General features: G+C 53.1%; 2 protein-coding genes across 7 annotated transcripts; one reads left to right on the top strand and one right to left on the bottom strand.

Annotated features, from left to right (window-relative positions):
* Positions 1 to 460: 460 nt before the first annotated feature.
* MFSD13A (major facilitator superfamily domain containing 13A) lies at positions 461 to 16,143 on the bottom strand. 5 transcript variants are annotated; one of them, XM_054729268.1, is made up of 10 exons: positions 16,058 to 16,138; positions 15,428 to 15,569; positions 5,796 to 6,037; positions 5,300 to 5,382; positions 4,308 to 4,760; positions 4,079 to 4,181; positions 3,460 to 3,556; positions 2,767 to 2,938; positions 2,497 to 2,690; positions 461 to 1,293 (listed from the first exon to the last, which is right to left on the bottom strand). In XM_054729268.1, exons 3-10 carry the CDS (start codon positions 5,961 to 5,963, stop codon positions 1,031 to 1,033), a joined length of 1,533 nt encoding a protein of 510 aa, XP_054585243.1. In that variant the 5' UTR covers positions 5,964 to 6,037; positions 15,428 to 15,569; positions 16,058 to 16,138; the 3' UTR covers positions 461 to 1,030. The 5 variants fall into 5 exon arrangements, with proteins under 5 accessions (XP_054585243.1, XP_054585242.1, XP_054585241.1 ...); XM_054729267.1 differs by lacking the exon at positions 15,428 to 15,569 and having other exon boundaries at positions 16,058 to 16,143; XM_054729266.1 differs by lacking the exons at positions 15,428 to 15,569; positions 16,058 to 16,138 and adding an exon at positions 12,039 to 12,112.
* Positions 15,561 to 17,129, top strand: C17H10orf95 (chromosome 17 C10orf95 homolog). 2 transcript variants are annotated; one of them, XR_008558816.1, is made up of 3 exons: positions 15,561 to 15,678; positions 15,931 to 16,863; positions 17,030 to 17,129. XR_008558816.1 is itself a non-coding variant. In XM_054729271.1 (2 exons), exon 2 carries the CDS (start codon positions 15,986 to 15,988, stop codon positions 16,631 to 16,633), a length of 648 nt encoding a protein of 215 aa, XP_054585246.1. In that variant the 5' UTR covers positions 15,561 to 15,678; positions 15,931 to 15,985; the 3' UTR covers positions 16,634 to 17,129. The 2 variants fall into 2 exon arrangements, 1 of the variants encoding a protein (XP_054585246.1); XM_054729271.1 differs by having other exon boundaries at positions 15,931 to 17,129.
* Positions 17,130 to 18,173: the final 1,044 nt, after the last annotated feature.

Below are 18,173 nucleotides of genomic sequence, written 5' to 3'. Positions count from 1 at the left end.
ATTTGCCAATGCCTGGAAATGTTTGATTGTCACAACGGGGTGGGGGGCGGGTGTGCTGCTACTGGCATCTAAGCAGAGGCCAGGGCTGCCAAGGCCTAGAACAGGTAAAATCACCAGAGCTTTCCAAACCCCAGACCCATGAAAGCAGAACCTTGGGAAACAGAACTCAGACATCACCATTTTTGAAAGCTCTCTGGTGTCTCCAAGGTTGAGGGCTCTGGCCTAAGAGGAGCCACTCCTCTGATCACCGTGTCCAGCAGTGGTACATGGAAGTGCCCTGGGGCTACAACTGCATCCCAAGTGCCCATGCAGTTACCAGTCCACAGGTTCTCCCTGTTGCCTCTGTGAATGATGTGGGTGGCCACTCAACTCACTTTGGGAAAGTGCTCTTGAGTGCTTTTCATATTAAATGAGTCATATTCCCCAACCCCACCACGCCCACACAGCACAGACCTCGGGAATGGGAACAGAATGACTTTAATCCGTTTGATGAGCCGAACCTCTTAGGAGGCCAGGTGGGCGTGGAGAAGCCCTGCAGCAGTGGGGGCAAGCTGCTTCAGGCACAACTGAAGCAGACAACGCAGACACCACTGGGAGGGTGGAGGGAGGGAGTGGGTGGGACTCCCAGTCAGCTTCCCCTGACTGGATGAAAGGCAGTATCAAAAGTGGTTCCTGAGCGCACATGAAGCCCCAGCCCCAGGCAGGTGGGATAGGCCTCTGTGCCCTGTGGCAACCCCAAGTGACCACAGGGCATTCCCATCCCTTCTTGGTCCTTTTCTTACTCCTGCCCATAGGGGCAAGCAGGTCCCTGAGCAAATTTGGCCCAGCTCTTGCCCAAGCTGGGCCAGATAGCCAAGCAAGATCTTAAACCCAATGACTCTCCTGGCTCAGACCCAGGAGCTCCCATTCTGCCATTTGATCTCGAGGCTGCACCCAATGATGGCAGGGGAGCAGGACACCAGGCTGGCAAAAGTGGCTCCTGCCCAGAGCTGTGGGCAGTGTCCTCATCAGAGTGGCCTTGTTGCACCTCTCACACTGTCTTAATGTCAAGGGTTTGGACTTGTGACAGATTCTGGCGTTGGGCTTTGACCATGCGCAGGCGTCTCCCATGCAGCGTGAACTTGGACCAGGTGAACAGTTGCAGCAGAGCACAGATGATGGGCACCAGCACCAGCAGGTAGAAGCAGCCCTGGCGGAGTGTAGGGGCCTGAACCGGGGGTGGGGCCGGAGGTTCTGGCCAGGGCTGGGCACTCACCACAGGGGTCAGTGGGGACTGCTGGAAGAGATCATGACCTACGGCAGGAGCGCGTGCAGAAAGCACAGAGTTGGCCCTGTGCTCCTCTCAAGTCCACAGTGCCACATCTCAGATGCCACACATACACAACCAAAACACAGCTCTTTATTTTTACCCCAACCTTGCTCCTCCCTTTCTACTTCTCAGTTAATGGCACCACCATCCACCCAATGGGCCAAAAACCTTAAAGTCTTCCTAGATTCCTTGGTTAACTTTAGCACTCCCCAACAGCCAATCCTTCACCTCCACCCAACTCCAAAACACATCCCAACCCCAAATACTTCTTTCTGGCCTCCCAGCACCACCCTGGTCCAAGCCTCTATCGCCTCTGCCACCGCCTCCCTACAATCCATTCTCCATACAGCAGCCAGAGCCAGCTCTTAAAAAACCAGACCATGTCACCCTCTGCTTAAAACCCTTCCAATAGCTTCTCTTTGAACTGAGAATAAAATCCAAACCCTGCCCTGCTCTCCAGAGCCCTCATCAACGTTTCCAGCTTCATCTAACCACTCCTGATACCTTGTGCCTTTGCACTTGTCACTCCACTGCATGGGATCCACTGAGATCTTCACAGACCAAATCCTTCCCATTCAGTTCACATCTGGCTGTCACTTCCTCAGAGAGACCTTCCCAGACCACACTAAGTAGTTTTTCAGACACATTACAATAAGTCCTCACTCAATGCCATCAATAAGTTCTGTGACTCTAAGTGAAACAATGTATAATGAACCAATTCTAGCATAGGCTAATTGATATAAACAAGTTACGTTCCTACAGCATCTCATCAACATTATAATGCAACAACACTGAACAAAACCCCATCTGTTGAAGACCGGCTGTATTTCTACCATTGCACTTACCACTATCTGCTATTTTCTGGTTTGGCTACATAACACCACATCCCCCTCCTCCCCAACTAGAATATAAGCTTCATGATAGCAAGGACCTCGTATGTCTTACTGTTATCTCCCTAGCACTCAGAGCAACACCTGGCAGAGACAGTATTCTATACATATTTGTTGAATCAATGAATGAACTCTTGAAAAAGAATCAGAAACCCAGTTTTTCTACTCATGGGGGAGAGGCAGAGGAGGTGTGGCACCCAGGGTGATCCAGTTGCTATTCTCACCCTCACCAGACCTAGAGCCAGGCTTCTCAGTTGGTATGCCAGGTAAGCCCCTTGCCAGCCCCTGGGCCCTCACCTGTGTAGAAGCACAGTAGCCAGGTGCCCAGCAGTGGAGCCAAGGTTTGGCCTGGCTTGGTCACCAGGGCCACCATGCCAAAGAGAAGCGCCGAGGCTGCCTGCTTGCGGCGGTTCAGCACCAGGTCCTCATCCACCAGGTCAGTGACCACCAAGGTCAATAGCTTACAGGTGCCCTCCGTGAAGACACGGTTGCTGCCAGCAGAGAGAGAAAGCAGGCAAGAGTGAAGGGGTGCAACCGAGGTGTGGGGTGAGGGAGGGCAGGGCATACCTGGCAATGAAGAGGCAGAGCAGGCCGGGGCGGTCGGGGCCGGCCAGAAGCATGAGCAGGCTCAGGCCCAGCTTAAGCAGGAAGAGCCCCCGCACCACGGTGTAGACGCCCCAGCGCCGGCACAGGGGCAGGAAGTAGAGGTTGTTGAGATGGGGAGCGACATAGGAGATGCCTGAGGAGAAGGGGTGCAGCTTTGTCAGGACACTGCGGCAGCTTCCACAATGGTCCACATTTTAACCATCAGAATCAGAATTTGCCAGGCTCTGTGCTGAGAGCTAATTTGCATCCTTTTATTTAATCCCCACCGCCTTTTAAGGTTAGTAATATTACTACTCCTACTTTACAGGTGAGAAATGGAGACCCAAAGATATGAAATAAAACACCCAAGGCCAAACAGTCAATAAGCACAGTCCAGACTCACAGCCAGGCCCAGCACACTGTGCCATATTGCTTCTGGGTGGCACCATCACCAAGAGGACCACTATGAGAGCAGCCCCGCCCCCTCATACCCACAAGAGGCTTCCTTGCACCCCTTCCTCAGGAAAACGGAGCTGGGACTGGAGGTGCAACCCACCACAGACTCTGCCCTCTGCCACCCAGGCCCGAGCTGGGGAGTGGCTGTGCCTGCAGCTGGGCTGGGGGTCCTGGGGTACAAGCCTCTGTCCTTCCAGCCTGCCCGAGACACCCACTCACCCAGCAGGAAGGAGCCGGTGGAGAGGGAGATGTGGTCTGACAACAGATGCTCCAGGAAGAGAGGGAAGAAGTTGCTGTTGAAGTGGCAGTGGAAGACCTGAAACCCAACAGGGCGGTGAGGAGGCTGCCGGGCAGGAGCAGCCTTTATCCCCTGTCCCTCCACATGGAACACGCCACAAGACCTAAAACCGATTCCTGTTGCTTATCGAATTTTGCTAAAAGTTAGGAATGATAACATTGTCATTAGAACAATTAAAAGGTTTTTTTTTCTTTTAAATTAAAAACACCTTAGTAAACTCGCTTAATGACATAAAAACTATTTGGCTAGCTTATATACTACCCGTGTTTTAGGTGTGGCACTTGGTATTTTTACAAGTTTGTCACAGAGTCCCCGGAGGGGCTGCCCTGAGAGGCTGAGACTTGCCTAAGACTTCACAGGGAGTTAAGAGCTCAGACGGTGCTAGAACCCAGGTCTTCTAACTACCCAACCTGTGTTCCTGCCTTCGAATACCCTGCAGTCATCACGCCAAGCCCAGGACTGATTTTCCAGAGTTTGAGAAACCTATTCCGCTGAGCGAGGCCTACGCTGCCCATCCTGGTGCGGAGACTGCTCCCATACCTGCACCAGGTCCATGACCACGAACCACAGGAAGTTCCGGTGATGCGCCAGCTGCCAGAGGTACTGGCCCAAGGTGATGTTGCCCACCTCCTCTCCACACAGGCTATGGGGCAGAGGGGAGTCAAGAACAGCCTAGGGCTGGGCCAGATCCACCCCCACCCCAGGGCAGCCACCCATCAGACAGGGGATCAGCACTGAAATCAGACTCAGAACAGCGCTGGCCACTCACCCGCTATCCGCAGCCAGGTCTGGACACCCTGGCTCCCTACCAGCCGCCTCTACCCGCCGCCTCAGCAGCCGTGTGGCCCCCACAAAGCCTAGCGCAGAGCCAGCCGCCAGTGTCACGCAGAAGGCACGGAAGGAAGAGAAGTCCTCCTTGTTCCAGAAGGCGTAGGAGGCAAAGACAGAGAGGGAACCAGCTGCGCTGAAGAGGGAGCAGTAGAAGTTGAGGTGGGTGCGGTCGTGGGCTGAGAGGGCCAGGTCAGCCAGCAAGGCGTGATGGTGCAGGTCCACGAGCGTCAGGAAGCTGTCATAGAGGCACAGGCACAGCAAGAACTGCAGGCCCGCTGGGGCCCAGGGCACCCAGAACACCAGGAACGACAGCGCCAGCAGCGGCCCATGCCAGCCAAGTGCCCGCACCCGTGCCAGCACCACGGCCCTCGAGGAGAGCCCAGTGCCTGACCTGCCAGGGAGAGGAGGGCCATTGGGAGGTGCCCTTGCAGACTTGGGTCCCAGTTCCCCCTGCTCAGGACCCAGAAGAGGGACAGAGGCCCAGAATGTGGGACTCACCCCAGGGTGTCCCACTGAGCTTCGAGTCCTCAGCCTCCAATTAGGAAGCACAACTCACCAGGGGGTACTCCCTCCACTGCTCCCTGCCAGCCTGCCAGGGCTGAGGGCCAAAGAGGGGTGTGACACCATTTCTTCAGGGCTGGGGCAGTGATGGGCAGGGATGGGGTAATCTGCCCGAAGCAGCAGTGTGATGTACAATGAGTGCCCAGTCCCGAGGGCCAGACAAGCGGACCTGAGGTCAATCTCTCCACAAGGTGATGAAGGCCAACAGTTAGTCAAGGCCACTTTGCCAACCTAGACAGTCTGCCCTGACCTCGGGGAGCGGAGGAAGCCTGGACACTAGCTGAAAATGGTCTCCCTTTCTCTCCCCACTCGTCTGGGGAAGGGTGGGGCGGGACAGGACCAGTGGTGAGCCTCCCCCAGGACACAAACCGGGGCTGGGAGCTGAGGAACTGATGGTCACTCAGCCAGCCGAAGAGGGGGTCGTTGAGGCTGTTCCACAGGAGAAACACCGTCTGCGGGCAGAGGGGAGATGGGTGGGCTCCAGGCAGCTTCCTTCCCAGGCCTTCCCCTACCCCGCCTGCTCACCACCTCTTAAAGATGACAACAGCTTCCCTGCCTGCAAACTTTGCTCAGGTCAGTCCCTCTGCTAAAACCCACTCCTCACACCACTGCCCCCATCAAACTCCCACCTGGCCATGGCCCAGCTGATTCATTAATGTATGTGAATACATAAAAACAGTCCCTGGCTCATAGGACAGTGGCCAGAGCTGGTGTAATCCCCACTGAAGCGTCATCAAGGCCTCCAGCTCAGCTTTTTTTCTTGCTGAGCCTCAGTGGGCAGCCTGGCCTGCCCCATGCTCCCAGCTCCGGGCGGGACCCAGCACTGCAATCTGCCCGGCCCTCCCCCTCCCCAGCACTGGCCTACCTCTCCGACCCAGAAGGCAGCTTTGCTGATCTTGTACACTGAGACAAAGGTGTCCACATAGTAAAGCAGGAACACGTTGTGCAAAACGGTGATGAAGAGGGTCAGGGAGCCATAGACCACAGCTGTGGGCAAGCCCAACAGCCAGGCCTGGGGCCCACCCAGCCCCATGGCGGCCAGCCCAGCCTCAGCCTAGGAGCGCTGAGATGCACTCGTGGCCACGTGCAGTCTGGCCATCCTTGTCCCTGGGGAAGAAGGAGCTAGTTAGCTGCAAAGATCAGAGCCAGCTGTGCTCCAAACCACAGACCTGTGAGTCGTTTAAAAACTCATTTCCAACTGGGAGAAAGTTTGCACGTAAAAGAAAGCTGGGGAATTGTTAATGACATACAGCTGAAACAATGCTGTGTTCACTACCATACCCAGGAGTAACCTGAGAAAACTGATAAAGGCGTGGGAAGCAAAGGCAGGCGTCCAACAAGTGTTGAGCCAGGTCCAACCTTGCTCGGGCTCTGTGCTCAGTATCTTCTTTCATGTGCGCCATCTGCCCTTCATGATCTAGACGTTACAACCTTGGGCTTGGGCAGGCGGTGTACCTACAATATAACTGCAAGCTACTTAACCCACGCCTCAGCTTCCTCTTCTGTAAAGGGAAAAGGAGATGATCATGCTTCCTCCGCAGAGAAACTTAAAAGATTAAATAAGGTAACTCACAGAAAGTGCTCAATCCATGGGTGTTGGCGATGTCATTATTAGCTTTATAAAATCCCTACAAAGTGTATAGCACTATTACAATATTATAGAGCAACGCCAAGCTCAGCGATGTTAAGAAATTTGCCCAATGTCACACAGCAAAAATGTAGATTTGAACGTTGGCCTCTCTGGCTGTAAAGCCTTATCTGCCACTTGACCTCCCAAATCAGCTTCCTTGGATAAAATGGAGAAACCTGCTGTGATGTTAAGTCCCACAGATATAGAAGCATAAGATATAATAAGAGTCCACAACTGCCCATGCACTTTGATTCCAGAAATTCCTCCTCAAGGAGCTAACCCCAAAGGAATGTGTATAGAGATGTTCATGGCAGCCACATTTATAAACAACAACAAATTGGACACAGCCCAAGAACACAACAAAGGGACTTTGGCTCAGTCAGCTGATTCTCTCTAGAAAGCGGAAGCACATGGAGCAACTGGACACATGGAAGAGAAACTCAAGAACATGTTGCGTGAAAAGAGAGAACAAAGGACAGCGTGGTTGCCTGGTTTCCAACCAGGCCGATCTGTGCAGAAGCTGGCTGACGGGACTGATCATCATGGGTGGGAAAGGAAATAAAAGTAGGATTTTTAATAGAGCACTGCTTCTCAAACTGTGATGTACTTGCAAGTGACCTGAGGGCTCTGTTAAGACGCAGTCCCTCCTCAGAAGGTCTGGGGAGGAATCTGAGATTCTGCATTTCTAACAGGCTCCCAGGTGACACCACGTTCCTGGTCCATGAGTGCACGTGAAACAGTGAGGCATTAAGTCCATCGTTTTTGTTAGGCTCAAAGCTGCCGTTCTCTTTTCAGAAAAACAATCCCATGTGTGCTTGACTGACCCGCAGCGGGAAGCTATGGGTGCTTCCTTTCCTCACACTCCCTGTTGTGAATTCAATCGCATCCAAAAAAATACGTTCAAGTCCTAACCCCCAGTACCTGTGTGACCTTACTTGGAAATAGGGCCTTTGTAGATGTAACCAAGTGAAAATGAGGTCATACTGAATTAGAGTGAGCCCTAATCCCATGATTGGTTTCCTTATAAGGAGATGGAAATTTGGACACAGAGACAGACACACACAGAAGGGAGATGCCAGATGAAGACAAAGGCAGAAATTCGAGTGATGCAGCTACAAGTCAAGGAATACCAAGGATTAGGGCAACCGACAGCAGCTGGAAGAGGCAAGGAAGGACACCTCTAGATCCTCCTTCCAGAGGGACCATGGCCCTGCTAACACCTTGATTTTGGACTTCTACCCTTCAGAACTGTGAGAAAATCAGTTTTGGTTATTTCAGGCCACCCAGTTTGTGGTCATTTGTTACAGCAGCCCTAGGAGACTTATATCCACCCTTGGGGGCTGATCCTCTGTGACCCAAGCCTGCCCATGGGCCTCATCTATATGTCCTTGCACACATGTGCGCGTGGGTGAGCACACACATACACATGCACGCACGCTCACACATGCTCTCACACACAGTGCCAAAACTTGCTTCCCAGCAGGGTCAGGCCCTAGAGAGCTGACTTCAGCCCCAGTCCAACAGTAATGACCCCACAGGACCTGTCCTTCCCCCATTACCCACCATGGCTCCCACTCGCTGCCCAGCCTTCAGGGGCCTCTGCTGTCTGGCCTTTCCCAGCCTGTCCAGCCTGGCCTGCCTTGGATCTTCACGCCACCTTCTCCTCTGGCTAGGCCTTTGTGCTTGCTGGAACCTCCCATGAGAAGCACCTTCCCCACCTCCCCATCTCCATCTTACCATCCTTTAGGAGCCAGCACTGTGTCCCGGAGACCTTCTCCAACTCCTCGGCCCTCACTGATGCCTTCTGCCCCTGCCCAGCAGACTCTCCTGCCTGCCCCCACTGCAGCCTGACTGGGGGCCTTTGAGGACAGGGCCTGTGTCTTCTCCCTCTGTCTCCCTCTCAAGGAGAATGGGCTGAACTTGACACTCTTGCTCTGGGAGTAACTGACGGTAAAGAAAGAGGGTCTGATGGGAGAAGAGGAGAGAATCTCACTGGGGTCGCTCTCAGACTCACTGGAAGCCAAGTGGCAATCACTCAAGAGATCTGTACGCACCCCCAACCTGTTGCCAGTCTGTGCCTAGTGGTGGAGGAATGAGAAAAGGAGAAGCAGCCAAAACTACCTGAAACCACCCACTAAGTCTACGAGAACCTCTCCCAGGCCACAATGGTCCTACCTTGCCCCAAAGCTGGAAGATGGCCAAGTGGCTTCTCTCTGGAACTTTGAGGCCCTGAAGGAACGGTTGGTGGGAAATGCTTTTCTTATCTTTCACAGCTTTACTGAGGTATCACTGACATACAATAATCTGCACATATTCGAAGTGTACAGTCTGATCAGTTTTAACATGTATGCACCTGTGAAACCATTGCCACAATTGAGATCATGAACATATCCGTCACCCTACAAGTTTCCTTGGCACTTGCTAAGTGACAGAGCTGAGAGAAGACACACTGGAGGTCTCCCAAGTCCTGTCTTCACCATTTAGTCCCTGTGTGCCCTGGAGCAATCTGCTTAACCTCTCTATGCCTCTTTCTTGCTCTGCAATAGGGGCCAAGCTTCCTAAGGCTACTGTTAGTGGTCAATGAGTCCATGAGAAAAGCACTTAGCATGGTAAGTGTGGTGAGCACTTTAGAGATTATTACTACTGAACCTCTGAAGCCTTCCTTACCCGCCACACCAGGATAGGGTATACAGGTGCTTTGGGGCTATAAAGCACAATGTACACCTCGTTACTAACCTTAACCAGGCTCACGTTCTCTGATTCCCCAGGGAATCAGAACTCCCTACCTCACCTCCAAAGCCTTTGTCCAAGGCAGTGAAGCTCCCTTTTCCACCGAGATGTCCAGTGACCTGCCCCAGTTGCTGGAGAAGGTAAACCCTGCAGTCAAGTTCCCAAGCTCCAGGCTCCCCCGCTGGGACAACAGTAGAAAACCTCTGAGGGGGTGAGATGGAAAGGCTATGACTGTGCCGTCAGAAGGGTCTGGGTTTAATGTCAACTGCACTTCCTACTAAGAGTGTAATCTCAGGCAAGTCACATGACCTAAGTCTTGATTTTCCTACCTGTAAGATGGGGTAATAATGCCTATTTTTATAGGAGTGCAGGGAGGATTAAACTAATGTCCTGAGCGCCAGGCAAATCACATGGAAGATGCTCAGAAACTGGCTTTTTCTTGGGCTCACTTATAATAGATCAGGGCAGCAGCAGGGCAATACCCTGGTAATCGGGTCTCTTCTGATGGTGGTAAAGGAGTTGGAGAGACTTTTAAAAGTCAGAAGAGGAGGGCCTGCAACGAGCAGGAGCAAATACAATGTTCGGGAATGCCAGAGACAAGCCCCCAGCACAGGGCAGGGCTGGAGGCCAGCAGCCTGTCCAGCTAAGCCTGTGCCCAGGAGCAGACGCTGCGAGGGGAGTGTGCAGGGTCACCGACAGGGTTTCTCTTCCAGCTTCTGATCCTCCATCAGAAAATGCCTTCCCCGCCCTGACCGGTTTGGCTCAGTGGATAGAGCGTCGGCCTGCAGACTGAAGGGTCCCAGGTTCGATTCTGGTCAAGGGCATGTACCTTGTTTGCAGGCACATCCCCAGTAAGGAGTGTGCAGGAGGCAGCTGATCGATGTTTCTCTCTCACTGATGTTCCTAACTCTCTATCCCTCTCCCTTCCTCTCTGTAAAAAATCAATAAAATATATTTTAAAAAGAAAAAAGAAAATGCCTTCCCCTACGAGCCCTCCCACCCTCAATCCACCCTGGCAGAGAATAACAGCCCTGCCTCCCCAGGGAGAAATAGCAGGAGCCCACCCAGCCTAGTGCATAACCTGGTGAAATATCCTGTCACGGAATCCACCCCCACCTTGGCACACTGTGGAGAGCCAAACCGGTCCCTGCTGGTATGGCCCCAGGTGTGTGGTCTTGCGCCAGCCACTCCCTCTCCCTGGGCCTCAGACCCATCTATAAAGTGAGAATGATAAAGCCAACCTCTTAAATTGCTGTGGGCTGAAATGCAAAAGGTATACACAGTATCAAGCACAGTATCTGGCACATAGAAGACCCTCAATAAACAGTAGCTATTAATACTTTTTTTTTTTTTCATGTCTCTGACATTTGGTTTCATGATCTTTTAAAAGATTCCAGTCAGTGTCCCTTCTGCCAAACCCATGATTGAAGTTGTCTTTCTAGCAGCCAACATCGATGCTTCTCTCTGCCTGGTATATACTCCCAACCTCAAATTCTCTTTTAAATGCTGGCTAGAGAATTTTACTTTTACTATCTCCATCCAAGGCTCAGGAGGTTAAATAACTGGCCCCAAGTCACAAAGATAGTAAGTGCTGAAGCCAAGATTCAAAACTGGGGTTTTTGACTAAAACATCTCAGCATTTCTCACGTCAGCATGCCCACCTCCATTTTATCAGATCCTGCTGATTCTAGGCCCAGGTTAGTGGCACCAGCCTTCCAAAGGTGTACCCAGTCAGGTGTTCTCTCCTCTTTTCAAATCCCTTGGCTCCTGGATCAGGACCCAAATGCCTCCCTTATCCTCCTCCTCCCTCCGAGGGGCTCCTTAAGGGCAGGGCCAGGTCAGACCCACTTCTGATTTCCGCCCCCTGCCTCCACAGGCTCCTTCACCACAGTAGGTGCTCAACTAATACATGGTGGGTGGATTTGCCCCTAAGAGGCCAATATGAGCATTCTCTAGCCCTCGGGAAGAGCAGCACCCCCAGATCCCACTGTATCTCTGTTTTGCCTTCTACTTGGCTATAGGGAGCCTTGTCTTCCTGCCCAGTGTCCCCACAGCAAGGCCCAGCCGGCCAGGGCCGTTGTGGGAACCCACACTGGTGGGCCTGCCCTCCTCCTCAGCCTGGAAATGGAATGTCACCTGATTAGAGGAGGGACCTTCTCCCTCTCCCGCCCCCGCAGGGGCTCCTTACTCAGGGGCTGGCGCTGAAACAGGAGATGGGTCTCCAGCCGGTCTGCACGAACCCTTTGCACTCGCTTGCTTTTTTCTCGATTCCTTTATTCTAATGCTAACCGTGTCGAGTTACACTCGACATCCGAGTGCAAAAGGTTAAAAATCACCTAATCAATAGCACCCAAGCCCCGGCCTCACCCCTGACCAATTAAATCAGAATTTCTAGGGATGGGGGTCCAGCATGGTGTTCTTCTAAAGCTCCCCAAGAGGTTCTACTACGTCACCTGGGCTAAGGGCCTTTACGTTAATAAAATGGACCGAACCTGAAGCATGCTGCGCCCCAGTCCGAGGGAGCCCCAGTGCAGGGATTCCACGCGCACCGCCTGCGCCCAGGTTTCGCCCACCCTGACCCAAGGCTCTCCCAACCCACAACCTGGTCACCCCGGGGACCCCGCAGGCAGCACCCGGGACTCCCAGGGCGGACTGCATTCCCGTCCTCCTCCGTCTGCCTTTTGCGTCCGACTGGCCCCCAGGCCGGCCCGCTCCTGCCCCTCAGCCCCGCCGCGGCCAACCCCTCACCGCAATCGTGGCAGCCGAAGCCTATTCCCGGCTGCGCGGAACCAGGTGCCAGCCAGGGTTCCTGCGCGCCCAGAGCCGCTTCCCCAGCCGGTGCCCCCGCCCCCGCCCAGCGATTGGCTCGGCGCAGCTCCGGAACGGCCCGCGCCCGAGGCCGCCGCCGCCATGTTTGTTGTGGGCACTTGCCCTTAGGGACCACAAAAGAGGACGTGCGACAAGGGGCGGGTTCGCCTGTCCTCCTGACCTGCTCATCCCCTCCTCAGAGCTTACCGTCGTTTCAGTGTGAGGAAAGAGTGAAGAAATAAAAGGGAGTCACTGTGGTCAAACGGCTAAATGACTAAAATCCAAATAGGCGGGGGCATGAGGAAATGATTCTGTTCTTGCTTTAATTAGCCTGGGAACTTAAACTTTTGAACTTTTCAGTTGTGCAACGATGCCTGGAGATATGTATGGAAATCTGTAGATAACCCCCTGCAAACCTTAGGGAAGAATGTCGAGTGTCCAGACCACCTGACATCTGTGAGATTCCTATCTCGGATCAATCCAGAGGCGAAGAGGACAGGACTGATTCTTCTCAAGAATGTACTTTTTACTGTAAGAACTCTCAGCTTTTGTCTCTTACTCGGAACACTCTGGGTATTGCCTAGTCGTACATGTATTTCCCATCTGCAAATCCCAAGATCATCAAATAAATCTTTATCGTTTATGTCTTGCCAAAGCCTCCTGATTCGTTTACAGACAACAAGTTTAAATCAATTCCCCTGTCCTTCCTTAGCATTAAAGAATGAGCTCAAGGCTTGTCTGACTGGATGTACAGAGGACACAGATAAGGAGAAGGCAGTGGCACTTCCTGGGACTCCCTAATGCTGGATTGTGAGCCCCTCGAGAGCAGACAGACTCAGCTTGAGCTGTGGGCACCGGCCCTAAGACAGCTACCATACAGCCCAAACTCCTCCTATTAATAATAGTAATAATAAAATATAAGGAGAAGTGAGCTCTCACTATGTGCCCTGTATTGTGTCAAGAACTCTATGTGCATTCTCTTGTTGAGTCCTCACATCATTCTTTGGAGGCAGGTGCTATTATCACCATTTTACAGTTGAAGAAACTGAGGTTCAAAGAGATTCACTGACATTCATACAATAAGCAAGAGGTCCAGACAAGCTGGATCCCCGAACAAGTCTTTCCTCTTCTTACCCCTGCAGGCCCTCAAAGTTTTGTTTTGCTCAGTCTAGTCTGGTGAGGATGTCCCATGTCTTCTCCCAACAGGCTTGTAAGCCTGGTTAGGTTTCCAGGCAATCAAACAGCACACACCCCAGACCTGCTGTTTCCCTGGAAATAGGGCAACAAGCATGGCCTTCAGCTGCTGGGGAACCTGGACTCCTTCCCCTAGCTCCACTTATTTGTTATGGGACCCTACTTTTGTAAGCCTCTATAGTATGCCTTATGAAGATTTTGTGGGCATTAAATGAGAAGCAGGGGCATAAAAGTCTTGAAAACTTTTTGGTCCTTATGCCTTTGTTGATTGTTGTCAACAGGAATATCATTCTCTTCCTCCTTCCTGACAACCTGGAAAAGGGCCTGTCCACAGCAAATGGTCCAACACAAGAGCCCTGATGTCCAAGGGCTAGAGTATGTTCAACCAGGGATCCCAGGGCCTTGCCCTCAGAATTCATCTCCCACCAGCCTGTCTCATTTCCCTCCTTCCCCATCCTGCCCCTTCAGACCCTATTCTTACCTCCTATGTCTCTCCTAAGCCACACACATCATTTCTCTTCTAGACTTCAAGCAATTGCAGCAACCCCTTCTGCTCCAGAAAGCTTCATGACTAGAAGGAAGGTGGCCATTTCTCCCCATCCCTACCCTTACCTTCATCTATGCATTCCTGGCTGTGAGAATAGAGGACAAGAAACCCAACATTCAGCTCAGAGCCTGGCACAGTAGGGCCTCCGTAAATGAATGAAAGAAGTGCCCCTGCCTATCTCTCTCTGGCCAGCATGTGCCTTCATTCAAAGCAAACCCTGAGTCTTTGCCCTCCCTGGGTGTCCAATTGGGGAACAAGGGAAGGGGGAAGACGGCCAAAGGGCCAGAACTAATGTGAAATAATAGGAAAGACTTTGGCCCCCAGGTTGCACTTGATGCCCCATGCTTACACCCTGAGGCTTCCCAGCCACCTGGTTTTACAGTCAGTGTAACCAGTGATCCTTTAGTGTCGTCACCAGGGTTGGGTCTTGTGATTATCTCCGATTTCCCTTCCTGGTTGCCAAGCACAGAGCTAACTCGGAGGGGGCACGGGGTGTGACTGAAGGTCATATTGCTTGCCTGACTTCTTGAATGATATCCGAGTTCCTGGATCCTGGTACAGATAGATACACAAACACTCTCTTCCCTTGAAATTCTCTCCTTCCTTGGCTTCCAACTTCTCTGACCCAGGTTCTCCTCCTACCTAACAATTTCTCAGTCTCCTTCACTTTTTTCTAGCGCTTTCTAAAGGTGGAGGGAGGGTCCCCCAAGTTTCCATTTTCAACACTCTCTCTTTTAAGAACTCTGTGATTTTATTTTTTAATATATACTATTTTATTTTTTCCATCAACATTTATCACCCTATACCCTCCTCCACCTTCACCCACACCCCTCTTCCCCCACCACCACCACCACAATCACCACACTATTGTCGGTGTCCATGAGTTCTCTCTCTCTCTCTCTCTCTCTCTCTTTTTTCCCTCAATCCCTCCCCCCAAGCTCCACCCAGAGCTGTCTGAGTCAACAGAAAGGGGAAGGAAATTATGATGGCCTGGCCACGAAGCAGCTGGGAGAGGGCACCAATTTTAATCATTCAGTGTTTACAATCCACCCCACTGGGGAAGAAAAAGGTGGAGGGTAGTGACTGGAAGCAATCTTTCTGGCTTCCCCCAACTAGCTTCTGGGCTTTTAGAATCAGGGTTCAAATCACTGTGCTACTTACCTACCGACAGTGAACCTGGGAAATGGCCTAACTTCTATGAGTTTCTGGTTCCTTATCTATGAAATGAGAATGATATCACCATGTTCTGCACACGATTATTAAGAACTAGAAGTTCTGCCTAGCCAGAGTGGCTCAGTGGTTGAGCGTTAACCTACGAACCAGGAGGACACGTTGGATTCCTGTCAGGGCACATGCCCTGCAGGCTGGATCCCCAGCCAGAGGGGTCCTGTAGGAGGCAGCCAATCAATGATTCTCTCATTGATGTTTCTCTCTCTCTGTCCCTCGTCCCTCTCTCTCCCTTCTTCTCTTTGAAATCAATTATATATAAAAGAACTATAAGTTGTTATGTAACATTGTAGAGCAGGAGGACGGTGAGATAGCCACAGCATGGACTTGAGACAGACATGAGAGTGAATTGCCCCCTTACCATAACTGGCTGTGTGAGCCTGAGCAAGTTGTGGTGAGGGTATCACGGAGCACAGGGCTCAGCATCTAGGTTGCTGTGGGCACAACCAGCAGGCTCATTCGGGCTGGCCAGCTCCTGGCCAGCTCAAGGTGTTTTCCTTTGCCTGGAAACGGGAAGGTGTGGCTGAGGCAGGGCCTGCAGGGGAGCAGCTCAACTAAAAAGTGGGAGAGGAACCCCTGCCTGTGAGAGCCAAGTGCCCCTGGCTGAAGGAGGTGAGTGGAACAGCATTTCTGGGCTAAGGGCTTGCTTGAAAAGGTGTTGGGTCGGTATTGCGTGCTGGGAGAGTGGGGTTCCCACCCAACCCTGGGGGACGAGGTAAGGTAGGAGTAAACATCTTAGGAAGGGTTCCCTAAAGTCAGGAGGCAAGTTCAGCCTCAAGCGATGACCCAGAGCCTTTGACGAGCAGGTCCCAGGGACTGGTGGTGTTAATAAGAACAAAGTGTATCCATACACAACCCCTACAGGTCTGGACCAGGACCAGGCCCCAGTAAACAATACCTGCCGCCTGAGCTTCCGACCATGTACTCCTACAGCTGCCTGGCGCCCGGGGAAGGCGCCTGGCCTCCCCTGCAGCCCCTCGCCTACACCTACCTGCCTGGCCCCCTGCTGCTGCCCTCCATCCAGGCCCACAGCGTCTGCAGCCGGCCTCCAGCCCTGAGCGCCGGCGGCTGGGCGGCCCCGCGGGAATACCACAGTTTCCACGGCCCGGGCGCGTCGCCGGGGGCCGCGCCGCTCTGGTGGGCCTTCCCGCAGGCCTACGCCGCGGCCCTGGCCCCGCCGCTCCCGGCGCCCGGCTACCCGGGATCGTTGATGCCGGCGCCCGCGGAGACGGGGGCCGCGAGCTGGGCGCCGTGGCCCGAGGGCGGCAGCCTGCAGGCGGAGCTGCGCTGGGGCCGCGTGGAGCGCGCGTGGGGCCCGCGCCTGGAGCTGCCGGACTTCGTGCGCCGGGAGCTGCGGCGCGTGTACGGCACGTACCCCCGCACCGACGTGCGCGTCACTTTCCGGGGCGGCGAGTTCTTGCTGGAGGCCGCGCCGCGCGTGGGCGAGCCCGAGTACCGCGCGCGGAGGCGCCCGCTGCGCCCGCCCGCCCGCAGCGACAGCGGCAGCAGCCCCGACGGAGAAGCGGCGGAGCGCGGCCGCCCAAAGGCGGGGAAAGGCCTGGGCTGAGGGCGCCGCGGGGTCGGCGGCCGGCCGGGAGCGCGCGCGCCTCTCCTCCGAGGCGGGAAGGGAGGCCTCGGCTTTGCATCGGGACGGGGTGCACCTGTCACCTGTTTTTTTGTGTTTGTTTGTTTGTTTACCAACACTGCCCGCCGCCCCTCTCCTGCACTTCCTTGACTTCTCTCCTGTTATTGCTGGATGGTGGGGGAAGAGCGAGGAGGGATGAAGGACATCACTGGGTGGGTGTCCTGTTACTCTTCCCTTTTACTTGGACTTGGGAGGCCTGGGTGTGGGGTGAAGACGGGCCTGGACCCTTTGTTTCCCCTCTCTCTCCTCCTCCCCATCTCTTCCCCTTAGAAGCCTGCGGTGAGCCCCCATTTTCCCTTTCTCTTCTCCTCCCTCTAGCAAAGCTTCCCGAACTCCCCAAGCTGAGGGCCCGCCCATCTCCAGCTTGTAATGAAAAATAAATGAACGTAGTCAAGTGTGTACTGCGAGATCATTTGTATGTTTAATGTGAGCCTTATTTCCCTGTCTGGGGTTCAAAGAGTTGGGAGGGATTAGAGTGGCCCTCTGGGAAAAAATGTGCCTCCTCACTGGCTGCACCCAGCCCCCCCCCCGCCCCCCCGCGCTTCCCTGGCCCGCAGAGTGCAGGACACCCTCGCAGGTCCTGCGGCCCCCCTCCCACAGAGAGCTTCTGAGGGCATAAGCTCTTGTTGAAGCATAGGTGGCAGGCATGGCTGGGGAAGCGATAGATAAGACATAGACAGGGCTGGCGCTGACAGTTTCTAGTCATGTAACTAGGCTCCCTGAGCCTTAGTTTCTTTGTTAAAGAAGCATAAAACCAACCCAACCTACCTGGAAATTTCAGTAGGGCTGCAATTTTTTATTTTTATTTTTTTATTTTATTGATTTTTTACAGAGAGGAAGAGAGAGGGATAGAGAGTTAGAAACATCGATGAGAGAGAAACATCGATCAGCCGCCTCTTGCACACCCCCCACTGGGGACGTGCCCGCAACCAAGGTACATGCCCTTGACCGGAATTGAACCTGGGACCCTTGAGTCCGAAGGCCGACGCTCCATCCACTGAGCCAAACCGGTTTCGTCAGTAGGGCTGCAATTTAAGTTGCATGTCACTTCTAGTTTCCTGATTCTTGCTAATAGTCTTTAATAAGTTGACTTTGCCATAATTGTGGGAGTTTGTTGGAGGGTTAGGTCCACACATCCAATTTTAACTATGGGCTAGCCAGACCACCTGTGCTGATACCTAGGCTGTGTAAATTTGGCTCCTTGTGGAATTGCTTTTAGTGAACTTTCATTTGTAAGTGGCCAAAGCTGCCTGGGTATTCAGCTATGTTATTGAAGCTATAGATCATCTGACTGAACACTGCTGTGTCTCTGAGCTTCATGGAGAAGTTCTCTGAAACCTCAGCACTTGGGAAAGGTTTCTCCTGGTGAGTGGTTCTTTTGTTCGTTCATTTGTGGGGTTTTTTAATCTTTGAAACACCAAGTATCTCATAACTGATCATATTATTCTCTTTGCCCTGGTTT

Source organism: Eptesicus fuscus, chromosome 17, assembly GCF_027574615.1.
Source record: "Eptesicus fuscus isolate TK198812 chromosome 17, DD_ASM_mEF_20220401, whole genome shotgun sequence".
Lineage (NCBI taxonomy): Eukaryota > Metazoa > Chordata > Mammalia > Chiroptera > Vespertilionidae > Eptesicus > Eptesicus fuscus.
The sequence above is the reverse complement of the archived record's forward strand: the minus strand, read 5'-3'. Positions and strand labels throughout refer to the sequence as shown.

Excerpts from the sequence above, each read along its gene's own strand:
- MFSD13A (XM_054729267.1), bottom strand. The coding sequence starts at position 5,963 with ATGGGGCTGGGTGGGCCCCAGGCCTGGCTGTTGGGCTTGCCCACAGCT. Across the intron at positions 5,383-5,795 it reads CTGCCTTCTGGGTCGGAGAG|ACGGTGTTTCTCCTGTGGAA; the intron begins GTAGGCCAGTGC and ends CTCTGCCCGCAG. Across the intron at positions 3,557-4,078 it reads TGGTCATGGACCTGGTGCAG|GTCTTCCACTGCCACTTCAA; the intron begins GTATGGGAGCAG and ends GTTGGGTTTCAG.
- C17H10orf95 (XM_054729271.1), top strand. The coding sequence starts at position 15,986 with ATGTACTCCTACAGCTGCCTGGCGCCCGGGGAAGGCGCCTGGCCTCCC.